The sequence below is a fragment of the Pezoporus occidentalis genome, unplaced genomic scaffold (assembly GCF_034315485.1).
Source record: "Pezoporus occidentalis ecotype Australia unplaced genomic scaffold, CSIRO_AGI_Poc_V1 ctg72, whole genome shotgun sequence".
Lineage (NCBI taxonomy): Eukaryota > Metazoa > Chordata > Aves > Psittaciformes > Psittacidae > Pezoporus > Pezoporus occidentalis.
In genome coordinates, this window is record NW_026916072.1 from 1,045,267 (window position 1) to 1,059,168 (window position 13,902).

Consider the following 13,902-nt stretch of genomic DNA (forward strand, 5'->3'; position numbering starts at 1 on the left):
CACCTAAGCCCCAGAGGAATGAGAGTAAGGGTTTTCTCTCTCTTGTCTCTGTCAGTGCCTCTAACACCCATGGGCAGACCCCTAAAGGAGGCTGCTGAGCTCCCTGCAAGCCCCACATGAACTCTGAAGCATGCTGGTGGCTGCGATGAGGAGGGCAGGAGCTGGCAGTGAGTTACAGGAACCCAGCATCATCCCAGCTGATACCTCTGCTGTGCATCCATTTCCATCCTAACCACTGCCAAATCCTTCCTGCCTTCACCCACTGCATCACCCCCGGGACGCAGCACAGCAAGGCCAGCGTTTGGCCCAGCAGCTTTCCCAGGTTTTGCTGCTTTTTGTCTTCCTTTCTGTAAGGAAGCTCCAACAAAAGGAAAACGCAGTTGCTGTGCGAGGAGGCGCGGGGCGTCTCTGCGCATCAACCATCTGAAATATGCAGTGTCCTTTCATTTCTTCCCATCAACAGGGGAAAAAAATCTGTCACTCTGGGACATCTGCTGCTGGAAAACTTTCCCCGAGTGCCAGACTGGCAGCGCCATGAGCACGTCAGGCGAGGCGAGATGCCAGAAGGGTTTCTGCTGGTCACCAAAGCCGCGCCGTGAGCCGAGGGCTCCATCACATCGCCGCACAATGCCCTGACAGGCATTGATGGCAGTGGGGAGAGGAGCCGCTGCAGATTCACACCCGGCTGGGCTCAGATGAGAGGCCTCCGGTGCTCGAAAGCCGTGGTATTCCCAAGCTGTCTTCCCAGTACACAGGCAGGCAGGATGACTGATCGGGCTCGGGTCAGGGGTCCAGGCCGGTGACCGGAGATCGGCTTTCCAAAGGCTCCTCTGGAAAAGTCTGAGAACTGAAGGAAGCCTCTTCATCGATTCAGCAGCACAAAGAAGAGGGGCCCATCTGGGAGGATATCAGCATGCGTGTGCAAGGGCGCACAAAAGGGGGAGTGTGATGAAATGAATGCAGAGAGCAGGCTGTGGCTAGCAGGGAGAGCATCCTCGGTGCCAGCAGCTACAGAAAACCACCAGCACCACACTCAGGTGCCCCATCCCCGTGCCCTGCTCTGCCTCCATTTCTTATGGGTTATGTTGTATCACACTCTGCCGAATGAACTGCCTGGACCCAGCCTGATTCTACAGTTACAGACTCACCAAAGCACAGTTTCTGAGGGGATGCTACTGGTCCCAGTGGGGCCATAGGGATGCAAGGGTAAGCAGACTCTCAGCCTGCAAAGCTGATTAGAGATGCTGCTACTACCCACATCCCTGGGAGGGGACAGAGTCCAGCAGGATGGGGATTTTGCTGCACAGCGTGTCTTCTATAAATGGGATGATGTAAACGGCATCACTTCTGCTACAGGAGGCATAGCAGTAGCACCATCTCCTCCTGAAACACTGACCCTTCTTTGCTGGCTTCACGACACCTGGGTTTGCACTGTCTTGACATGACATGTGTGCTGTGTTCCCCACAGGAACTCACCACTGCTCAGGCACTGTGCTGAGGACAAGGAGGAGCTGGCTCAGCTCCACCATCCAACTGCACACCGAACACTGGTGGTACACTACAAGAGCAGCTCAGTGGAGCAGCACACAGGGAAAAATCACACAGGCACCTTGGCAGCAAAACAACCACAGCCTCATGAGGAGAGACTGATGCCCGTTACCATCGGCTGCTCCAGGGCTGCTGCAGATCCCTTGTGTGGGATACGGCTGCGTGATCCCAGCGCGGGATCCCTGCTCAGTGCCAGGAAGCTGGGATCATGCTGATGCCCTGCTGTTTGGCGGGGCTTTGGGTGCTCATGCAGAGACCCTCCTTGCAAGGCCATTTCCACGTGTCTTCCAAACAAAGTGAAACCCATCAATTACTCTTAAATCAGGAGCAGCTGCTTCACATCCCGGTCTTCCCCACACTTATTTGTCATGCTTCTGGGAACTGAAATGTGATTTGCTACACGGTACCCTTCCCATAATCACCAACGGTCTTCAAACTCACTGCATGAATAACCTGCAGGCTTGCTTGTCCTGCCTTAAGGTGTCCAAATCCCTGCAAATTCATGAGTGTGTGGGGGTGTGCACCATGAAGGGATGTCCAAACCCATTTGCATCTCTCCATACCCAACTAAAACATGGGGTTTAGAGCAAAAAGCCACCTTGTGAATGACAGGCTCTGGTTTCCCTGCTTTTGGTACCAAAAGGGCTGTGTGGCCCTGCAAGCGAGTCTTTCCCACAGCACTAAAACGAGCTCAAGCAAGGAAGAACTTCCAAAGGAGACACTTCACAAGGGAAGGTCACAGAGAAGAGCAAATGCCACCTGAGCCCAGGTCCTAACGAAGCCTTTTTCCACTGGAATAAATGAAGTCCCTTAATTACCATTTTGTAAATAAAATCTCCTTGGAAAATCAATATTTAGAGCCTGCCTTCTCTGAAGATGTTGGCCTTTGTTCCTTGCTATTACGGCAATATCAACCCCATAGCGTGATATACTTCTAGGCTGAAAATTACCCCCCTGAACCCAGTTGGGTCAAAGGAAGAAAAGCAATAAGCCTTTCAGAGCAGTAATGCAGCTAATATTTCATGCTTCCTTGTACATTTTGGAGCAGTAACCCAGAAAGCATGATTTTACACAAAAAAAATCCCCTTCCCCTTCCTCCTGTAGTGATACACCCCTGCTTTTGGGATGGGCTGGTGACGCCGGGTGGGAATTTTGCTGGAAATGCCCATTACACCTCTTGGGCATTTGGATCATGATTGGCACAAATCACCCCAGGACTACAAGCAAAACGGTATCTCTGACCAACAGAGAGGGACAAACCCTATGGCTGCTGGACACGGGGATGGTTCCACTAGAGTCAAAAAGGCCCCATCGGCTTCTCCATCCGAGAGCACGGCTCAGTGCAGCATCACCCTGACAGCAATCAGCTCCATCCCCAACCCAGGGACTGCATAACAAGGCAGCCCCAGCGTCAGCTCCTTCAGTGATTTTTATTCACAGCTTTTAATGGAAAAGCCCACAATTCCCTACGCTGGAGCCTTCATGCATTTTTCATTAACAATTATCCGCTATCCCAGAACTGCTTTTGATTTTTGCTAATCATCGATTGGGTATTTTGTTCCCACACAGCTGGCATTTTCCAAACATAACAACCACCTCCGGAGAGGGCAGAGCACAAGGCTGATCTTTCATGCTAATGTGCCCAGAAACACAGCAACACGTCAGGTGATGAGAATTCATACCTGAGGGACGGCGAGGGAAGAGGTGTTTATCAGACACAGCCTGTGAGGCTCATTTCACTGTGCTGAGAGGCTGGAAGCTGCTTAGCAAGTGACTGCCTGATGTTGTACCAGCAGCCACATCCAATCTGCAGTGAACCCAGCCCTGAAGCTGCCGTCCCATCTCACTGATCACGGGCTTCTGACCTTGGGGGTTTGCTCTCCTCGGGTTTGCATACGAGAGATGGAGCGGGGTGATGAAGATGCCACAGGGCCCTTCACAACTTTGCGAAGCAACATTCTGATGGACAGATCATCCCATCGGCTGTGCGTGTGTGCAGGCACACTACCGCCCACAGGAGCGATGCCTCAAGCTTGCAGGAGCAGAGCAGCATCTTGAATGCAGCATGTTCTGCAGGTCTGGACCTCAATTCTAGCTGTGTTCGTTTACAAGAACAAAGTTGCTCATAAGGATACGTTCTGCAGCCATTCAGCACATGCTATGATTTGGGATGATTTACACTTTTTTCCCTAAAAATCCCAATGGGGGCATTCAGACCTTTACTGCCATATTGAGCAGAGTTTTAATCCAAATGAATTTTGTAGGAAACCATGTAATCTAATAAAAAAGCTCACAGTGCAGTTTAGTAGCTCCATTACCAGCAGATTCAAGATCCATCTTTACACAGACAAGTATTTTCCAAGTGCAATAGACTGATAAATCCAAGGCATAATCACAGACTGATTCTGCCCGGAACTAAGTGGGTTACAGCACTTGGTCATGCCCACGAGAAGAAAACAAAGGACAACTTGAAGAAGCTCTGAAAAACCCCCAGTATCCAACCTGTTGCCTCCAAGTCATGGAGTACCAAGCCCCGCTGTACCAGTGAGGGCATTTTCCAGACTGACAGCGCTGGAAACCACCAGGCATGGCTACTTGCCTGAAGTTGGGGGTCAGAGTCGACCAAGACTAGTGCAAAAGAAGCCAAAAGTTCAACATTGACAAGTACGATGGCCTTAGGGCTCAGCTTTACAATCGGATTACTATCGTTTGAGAAGATGCCATGTGTCAGCTGAGCACCAGCGACTGGCTGAGCTCCCTCAGCCTCTGCCAGATGCAGGGGAATGTGATCGTTGAGCTCGCAGGGGAGAAGGCTGACATGGGATTGTGTTAAATGATTCCCATCAGAAAACGATGACGGCGAGGTTCACCAAGCTGCAGTTCATAAGCATGTGTAGCTCCAGGCACAGGGACCTGGCCAGAGGACAAGACCATGACTACAGACACAACCTCTACCTTACTCAGTGAGGAGGAATGGTTTCACAGGCAACACATCTGGGTGAGACAGAGCTGAATCCAGTGTGAATTCATGGATTCAGTGACTCCTTGTAAAGCCTTCGGACACTTCTGGCTCTGTTTTCCAGTCAATAAAAGGGGATGCATTAATATCCCTCCTTCCATTTCTGCTCTGTTCATATTGGAAACCCATGCAAGGAACTAGCCTGGATTGTATGGCATCTGTATGTGCACACACTAAGCTTCCTGAAGCTCCAAAAACTTCCGGTTTGGAGAAAAGCTACATTGATCAAGAAGATTTTATTACAACTCACACCTTATTCTTCTTGAAACACACAACCTCCCATCCCTCACACAGCAAAGCTTTAAAAAGCCTTAAACCTCAAAACAAAAAGCCATATTACATAGGAACTTGGAACAATGAACTCTTGTTCCTTGGGGAACAAGCCATGGTGCCTGCGGAGCATTCCCCAACAGTCTAAACTGAAGGTCCAGACCCTCCGGCAAGGTTGGGTAGTTGCATTCATGAGACACATCTGTTAATACACATAGCAGCTATCTATAAATGATGCCAGAGGGTACAAATCTCTACCGATAACCTAGCTTTACAACACAGGTGCTATTATTTTTCAGGATATTGTTCCACACTATTTCCATAGAAACTATGTCATCAAGTTGTAATTTTCACACTAAGTGCATCCCACCGCATCAGTTCCTCAGCACAAACATCCCCCTCCCGTCACATGAAAATGCAGTTATTTAGCACTCAGAGAAAACACTCTCCCCTGGTGAGATAAAAGGCTGAACTTTAGTGAAAGTCAGCTTCCATGCAAGTATTATTCCAAATGTATTTACATTTGCACACCCAGGCAGGTCACTGTTCAGGGGTTAAAGCGTGGATCCTCCACTCTGGAGTAAGTGTGGTCCCTGCCAAGTCCAGGGACAACAATTGGTCCTTCCAGGAATACCCAAAAAATGACCAGGACACTTCTACTGAGTTCCTGCATCACCAGTCAAAGTCTAATGCTGATTCCTGGCACAGTAAAGCCCAAAGCACTGAAATATAAGCCTACAAAGTGCAGCTGGTAGGACTGAAGCAGTGTTTTAGTGTATCGAAGCCCAAGTTGAATCCACATACCTGATTCTGAACATTACCACCTTCACATTAGCTCCTTGCTAACGCAGGAAGAAAGCAACAACTCTCCCACTCCCCATTTCCCTGGAGTCCAGATCGTTCAAAATAACATCTTCTAACGTAGCCTTCCTCAAAAGCAGGGTGAGGGACCACTGCATCAGCCCCAGGGATGAGTGACAGCAACCCACCTCACCTGCTGAAGCCTAGCTGGCTCTAAAGCACTCCCTTTCCAGGCACTCAGGCAGCAAGGGTGCAGTCTCTCCGAATCATTCATGCCCATCTCAGCCTCAAGCACAGTTAAGTCCACATTGAAAGCAGGGCTTGCACACCTCCCCAGGATGTGCTGCACACCCCACTGCCCTCTGCCAGCCTTCACTGACCACTTCAAAATGAACTACTGCACACACCTGCCTCGAATCTGCTGCCTGCACAAGAGCTGAAGGCTGTGTGAGCTAACTGCCTCTTGACTCAACAATTAGACCTGCAGAGACAGCTACTTCTGGACCATCAGGTAGGTGATGTCAGTCCTCCATGCACGGTAACTCCAGTTTGATGCTCCACCCCACACAGCAGCCAGTGCACGAGGACTTACCTGTTGTTATTCTTCAGCTTAATGTGGTCACTGGTCTCCAGGATCTGCCCATTCCTCAGCCAAGTGATCTGGGGTGGGGGTTCCCCTTGGGCCACACACGTGAAGATGGCAGTGGTCCCCACAGGCCTGGAAATGGACTGGGGATGCTGCACAAACTCTGCAGGGGCTGGAAGGAGGAAGGAGAAGGAGGGTGAGAAGAGTCAAGATGATCCCACTTTATCCTGGTACAAAGAGAAACCCCATCAATAAGACTTGTCTGCCTGAGAACATGGGATGCTCGGGCAGACCACAGCATAGGCAGCAGATAACACTGCATTTTGGTTGCTCATCCTGGCAGTCATGGCTTCACAGAAGGCATCTGAAGGTCAGCTCAGTACTGTATGGAGAGCCAAGGACCTGTACAGCATTAGCAAACTGCTTGCAAATGGAGAGAAACATATGGATGTGCATGGAGCAGTCTGGCAGCTTGTTCTTACCCTGGTAAACAGTTTTGCTGCAGACTACTCTGGTAGCAATAGATTGGGGTGCATTTTTAGCCCCAGATCTGCAGCCTGGAACCCTTAAGGTCCTGCCAAGCCTGGCAGAAGCCACCACCATGCCTGTCACTGCCGCTCACCTCATAACCAAGTATCTTCACCTTTAGCAATAACATTTTTAAACAACAAGTGATTTCCCCTCTTCCAGCAGCTCAAAGTAGATTTAAAATCATTTATCAGAATAAACCAGCGTATCAGGGCCTGAAAGACACTGCCAAATACGTGAGTTTATTCAAGCAGTTACGCTTCAAAGGGCAAAGTGATAAATACACTCCACGTTGCTGCTGAAACCTAAAATCAGGTGGAACCGGCAGCAGCCACAATGAAGACAAACAGAGAAAGGCACAGGCCCGTAATGAATTCACTGACTGGGGTCACATAATGGATGGCTGGTGTTAAACTTTTCCAACACAAGCAAGATTATCCAGGGAGACACGCTCCGTGCCACTCCCTGGCATTCCCCAAGCATGGGGTTGGCCACCAGGGATGGGAGAAGGGAGCAAAATGGTCTAGTAAAATGTGTTGAGGAGCAGCCAGGCTGCAGGCAGGAGCAGCTACCCGAGAGCAGAGCCTTATGGTTTGTGGCCAAAAATCCCCTCAGGGTTTGCTGCAGCACTACAGGGCGATAAAGCTCTTCCCAGCTGTTTGCATGCAAGGGAAGAGCATCACTATTGCTGCAACAAGGTCAAACCACAGCGAAAGGTGCTAAGAGCGAAGTCATGCATGTTGTAAGTCCTGCAAGCAGAAAGACACAGAAACTCACTGAAGAGCCTCAAAGGAGCCCCTCTTCCCTTTTTAATACTCAAAGGGAAGCAGAACGTGGCAGGTCAGACTCACATTAGTGGTGAGGGGTGTCCGCCAGCAGTTTATTGTCAGGCCACTTCTGTCAGCGCTCAGGTCTACTGATGAACCTGATCTCAGCAACCATGGACACGTATGTCCAGAACCTCCTGCTAAACTCCCCCACGTGCCAATCCATCCCTTGTCCTTTTATTTCCCTCCTACTTTTTTTCCCACTCTAGACTTACAAACTGAAACAAAATTCAGGATAGGTTCAACTGGAGTTGCAAGTGTGGATAAAGAGGGGGAAGAGCCCCTCTTCCCTGCAGTGAACGGTCCCTTTGTGGCATACAGTGAGAGCAGCAGAGACTTGATTTTCAAGACTTCCTTAACCTCCTGCCCCCCGCTTTGTGCTGGCGCAGTTTTGCAGCAGCAATTACTTTGCAAGTGGCTGTGCACCTCCCTGCTTTCATCTGGGCTCACGAGTTGCACCCGCACTACTCGCAGGTGCAAACCCATGATGCCAAGGAAGGGCACAGCCACCTTCCAGCTCCTCCTGCAGCTCCATTAAAGATCCTGCTGCTTGGCTCTTTGCCTCTGCCTCCCCAAAACCTCAAATCGTTTGCTCCAGCAGAAGCAAAGTTGAAACAGGGAAAGAAGCATCCAGTGTAACCCTTCTTGAATCGCCCTCTCTCCTTATCCTCCTTTATTAGCCCCTGTCAAGAGGGAGCAATGGGAGCGGTGTCGCGTGTGACTCGGGGTGACGGAGGTGCAGCTGTGGCCGCTGGCCTGGCGCCAGTGATGCTATTCAGGACCATGGCCCCTTGGGTCCCCCTGATCCCTGCTCCCTGCCACCATCCCTCCTCTTTGCTGTCTCACTAAACACAACCAGATCAAACCCCGGCTCCTGTTTAACTTGCTTAAACTCTTCAGGGAGCAGGCAACCACTCCGTCAAATGGGTGGCATCCCTCACTGCAACACAAGAGATGTCCTTTCACTGTTCCTGCTCCTCCTGGCTTTCTCCAGGCATTGCTCGGTCCTGTTCAGGTCTCACCTTACTCCTTTTGGTGCGGGAGGAGCTGTAGTGCAAAAGAGCCCAGGCTGCAGCAGAAACCCAAGGAAAGGCTCCTCCTTCTCATCACCAGCTTCAGAAAGCATCAGAGAAAGTACATGGTCTGGATGCCACTGGAGTCTTAACATGGGGACAGACACTGCTGCAAGGAGATGCCCCTGTGCTGCACTGGACCCCTGTGCTACAGTGCTCATACCAGCATCCCCAGGCAGGGTCCCTTGTGGCGGCTGCTGGTTCATGGTCTGGGATGAATGGTTCCTTTCCAGGACAGCAGAACATCTGCTCTCTTCCTCCCAGCTCCTCTCTCTGCCCTTTTCAAATGATTCCAACAGGAATCGAGAGTTTGCCACCTCTGGCCCTGGGTTAGCAGGGAAGGAGCAGAAGCAAAGCCCTGCCTTCAGCCAAGCCTCCATCCCCCTCCTCATCCATAATTAACAGAGCATCCTGTCACTGCTCATCTTGCCCTGCACGGAGGCGCAGCAGCCTGAAGGCCTCTCCCCTTCCATACTACATGCTAAAAGGCCATCACAGGCGGCGAGGGGAAGCATATCTCAGCCCTGCATGGAGATCTTAATGAAGATCTTAATGAAGATCACTGTTAAGAGCAGAGAATTCAAACCTGGCAAGGAGGAGCGGGCAGGATCTAGCCCTGGCTTGTGAAGTATGAAGAAACCAGAGTTGATTATTCAGGATTTAATGGGAGGGATAGAATCATGCAGTTTCAATGAATATTTAAAGGCGTGACATTGGTATCAAAAAGTAATAACACTTAATACCACCCCCAGAATCATCAACCAAGTGCTTCGATAGCTTCTACTGTGCTCAGCAAACTGTGATAGCATGAAGATGTGCTGCAACAGCGGGTGGTAATGGGAGACCCAGATGGGCTTCATCTCTTTAGAGACATTTCATCTCAGCAGTGACCAGCCACTAGCGTGTCCCCCAGGATAACAGGGAGCTTCGCTGCCCTTGCTGTGAGTTTTTGCCTGGCACTCACTGGGAAAGGCTGTCCTAAGGATCTAGGAGCACTGACAGACGATGCAGTGGTGCCAGAGGAATCCTTGCCCCTTGCATCTCAGTATTATTAATTCTCCAGTAGCCAGAGTGACAGGGTAAGGGAGGGAGGCTGGGCTGAGGAGGAGGAAGAATAACATGGAAACAACAAAACTCCATAAATTAGGCTACTGAAACCAACAATAAGGTTATAAAGGAGAAGACAGGTCAATGGAGAAGTCAGTCAAGCACAGCATCAGGTGACAGGAGATTTAAGACAAAGAACTGCTGCCTGCTTGGCTTCTTTCTATTGACTACAAAGAATGCCCAGATGCTTGAGTAACTTAAATAGCTAAGCTGTCTGGCCGGTGGGATTGCTAGGGCCAAAGATGGAATCTGTGGCCGTGTCCCCTGGGAAACAGGCAGAAACTACTCAAGGAAGCTGTTGCGGAGGCTGTCCGTCAGCCTTCAATGTGTATCGTGAGCTTCTCAACCTGGCAAGCACACACTGAGCCACGCAGCACATACTGAAGCCAGTTTTGCAGCATGAATTTAGGGCTAAACTCAAGCACAAACCAAGTACCACAGAGCCAAGCCTAAACCACTGCAACTGCACTACATCCGTGGCTGAATGCAACCCCATGGCCAAGGCTTGCAATGCCAGCGAGCAGGAACGCTGGAAGAAACATCAGGAAACACAGCGGTGGCCGGATCTGTTGGACCAAGGAGTGCTGCCCGGTTCTGCCAGCAAGAAAGCAGGACGAACAAGGCAGTCATTGTCAGCAGAGCCTTCAAAACCACGTCCTTAAGATGGGCACTCATTTATGAGATGGGATCTCATTTTTCTGCGTAGCTTTCAGGAGGAAATGAAGCGTGGAGTGGAGAACACTGGTGACCATCTGGCCATTCACAGCCCATCAGTTTGTTATGACACCAAACACATAATAAAGCACAAAAGATTGCACAGGAGGTAGAGGGAAAGCGCTTTGATATATTTTTCTTGCCTTGCCACCGAAGCCTGCTCTTCCCCGGCACCACACGCACGCACACCCTCCGCTCCAGCCGGCCCTATATTCGGCCCTTCAACAACTCCCCCCGTGGGACTTTGATTCGCAGCCCGGCACAAAGCAATATTCAAATGCCTGCGCCGGGATCTGAAGAGAAAATGGAAACTTTCTTGTGTGAGAACCTTACAAAAGAGATCAAAGGAGCCTAAATGGCCAGGGGAGGGCAGGGAGGGAGGGAGGGAGCGGGGGATTGACGCCTTCTCCTCTGAAGGGAGGAGGAATTCCCAGGAAGATAATAAGATGGTGTTAGATGATCTGAAGGAGAGCTTGCAATGGGAAAGGATGTTAATGCCAGAGCAAGAGCAGAGCCCTGTGCCAGGGCACCACTGCCCAGGTGGCTGCTCTGATGGGGACAAGACCACCGCTGGCAGCAGGAGGGAGGATGTGGTCTCTGGTCCCAGCCTCCCGCTAACTCCTTGCCTTACAACAGGAAACATGGCCCTTTCTCCCCCTGTTTCCCACCTATAAAACGTGCCTCCTTCAAAAGATGAGGGGGTAAGTTAATTTGTGCCTTCAGGCACTTCAAGGGCCTCTGCATAAAGGCGGCAAGTACCTGGCCTGGCGTGCTTTGAGGACGCTGTATTGTCCTAGCCCTGTGCTAACTTCCTCTCCAACCAGGCTTTTGATAGCCCGCTCTTTGCTTTTATTCCCCTTACGGATGTAATTTGCATCGCTGACATCTTGACAAAGATAAAACCCACAGTCTCCCATGTCAGTCATTATTGCTGTTTTCTTCCCAGACAAACCTAACAGCAATCATTTGTACCTCTCAGCTGGAAAATTCAGCCAGAATGAGATTCAGAGGAAGGAAAAACTGCTTCCAAAAGGAGGGTGAGCAAAGCTGGGATGAGCTCAGCTGCCTGGCCAGGGTCTGGCCAGCTTCCGTGGGGCACAACAACCCCCTGAAGAACAGTGCATTTTACGGATGGGCAACACAGGTTGGGGTCCTGGATGCTGCAGCTCATGTCTAAGGGCTACACCAGGGATGCACACTCCTGCTGAGCACAGGAGAATCCCCCTTCCTCAGCAGGGCTGGGCGCCAATGGCCCTGCGAGGACCATTTCAGGGACAAACTCTCACCTTGATTCCCCAGTGAAAATCCACAGTAATTCTACCCCAGACGAACTCCAGCACTAGACCAGCTGCTCAGGAGCTGGTGTTTAAATCACCAACGAGACTAAAAGCTGCCCATCTGCAGCAATGAGAAGTCGTGCTACCTTTTCCCCTCTCATCCAATTGCTAACAGAAGCAGTCAACAGTATTCAATAATTATATTTTTATGACTTCATACATTTTCCAAGTAATTTCTTTTGGTTCTGCCTGCCTGCCTCCTGGACATCAGCTCAGCATTTGGGTTTAGTAGCTCTCTGCCACATGCAGAGCTCTTCTGCAGCAGCTCTAAAGGGTTTGTATCAGTACAGCGAGGTTCTTAATGCTTGGGCTGGTGTTGCTTAATAACACCCTCAGGTCTGCCCACCCCCAGCCAGCTGGGAGTCCCCCTTGTTGCATTGCTCACCCAGAAATCCAGCAGCAAAAGAAACATTGAGCTTTCACCTCCCCTCATGTCTGATCGGCACCTGGGATTCAAGTGGCAGGAGCACTCTCTGCACTGTTCCTTGCTGCTCCCATGGCAAAGGGGAAGAAGGAAGCCATCACCCAGGACCCACGGGTGCTGCATGAGCACTGCAATGCCAGTGACTCCCGGGACCTGTCAGGTGAGCATCAGGGCTGGAGCAGGGCACTTTCCCCATCACCAGCATGAAAGGTTCAATTAGTTCACTCCGGCAGGAGGTGTGTAATTTTAGATTCAGGATATCATCAGTCAATAGCTAATGAGTGAACTGATGAGAGCACGAGATGCTTTAAGTGGGCTAGCATGAAGAGGAGGTGAGTGCCTGTAATCAGGGCGGATTACTGCCATTCAGAGCATGCTGCCAGCTGGGTTTGCCTTCTGAAATACTTGCCTGGCTCCCCTCACCATGGAGACTGGTCCACAGAGCATGTGGAGTGGATTTGTTTGGTTTCTTGAGTGCTGATCTCTACTCTGGGCTGACCCACCCTATACAAGTGGTATCTCAGGACAGTTGCTGTGAGGAAGAGGAGCAACCTGCATGTCTTGGGGATGGCGTCCAAGGGATGCTTTACTCGTGTCATGGCAAGGGGCTCAAACAGTGTCAACTGCTAAAGGAAACAGTCTCACTGACTTTTTGGAAATAGTTTTAGACTTACTGGTGCCATTTCAGTTGGAGAGCAACACTTTATAGAATCACAGAATCGTTAGGGTTGGAAAGGACCTTAAGATCATCAAGTTCCAACCCCCCTGCCATGGGCAGGGACACCTCACACTAAACCATATCACCCAAGGCCTCGTCCTCGCGATATGTACTCCTGGATATCACTGCATGAGTGATATCTAGCATTCCAAGATATCCAGTATGAGACCAGTGCCTGTGCCCCCATATTATTAAGGACCACACAAGGGTGAGTGATGACGTTGGCTGATTAAGTCAGTCCGAGCTTTCTGCTGAGATGTACAAGTACGACAACGGGTGTGCTATGCCGAATAAATGCCTGTGATGGGATGGAAAGCCATTGCACCCATGCAGCTGAGGCCTCAGCTGAATGACACCTGGTTGCTACCCACCAGTGTGAGCATCCCTCCTCTGCAAGCCCCAGGTTTGCTCACCTTGTACAACGAGGCTGCCCTGCGCGGTCCTTCGCACCCGCGTGCCGGGTTTGTTCGCAGCGCACACGTAGATGCCGGAATGCTGCACGGTGAGGTCTGAGATCATGAGATTTCCTGTGCCCAGCACCTGGATCCCCTCCACGCCGATGGGGCGGCCGTCTGAAAGAAGAGGAAAAGGATAACAGTCACGTGCTGGACCTTTGTGAGAGGCTCTCCACACAAATGGAACGGTACCATGCTCCGTTACTGGGGTTTGCCAAGTAAAGTCAATGGGTTGTAGCTGACACTTGGCAGAACTGTCTTCAGGAGAAAACCAGGATCCTCACTTACATGTTTGCCCAAACCCAAGGTACCAGCACAGGAAACGTGAAAGCTTTCAGCCAGGTGCTCAGCTTAAGGCGAAGAACACTGTTCACTAAAGCGGTTAAACCAAGTTAAATCATACCAGCCTCTCTAAGCTACTGCCTGGGTTCTTATATTAGATTGCCCAGGGATGCAACCAGCTCAACAGCCTGTTTCCAACAGAGATGCTCTGGG

General features: G+C 50.6%; 1 protein-coding gene across 1 annotated transcript in view; it reads right to left on the reverse strand.

Annotated features, from left to right (window-relative positions):
* Nucleotides 1-13,902, reverse strand: part of IGDCC3 (immunoglobulin superfamily DCC subclass member 3) — a 101,526-nt gene that overhangs the window by 17,175 nt on the left and 70,449 nt on the right. Inside the window, exons 6-7 of the mRNA XM_062642567.1 lie at nt 13,366-13,524; nt 6,231-6,396 (exon numbers count right to left, since the gene is read on the reverse strand). Coding sequence (XP_062498551.1) covers nt 6,231-6,396; nt 13,366-13,524 — 325 coding nt within the window. The remainder of the gene's footprint in view (nt 1-6,230; nt 6,397-13,365; nt 13,525-13,902) is intronic.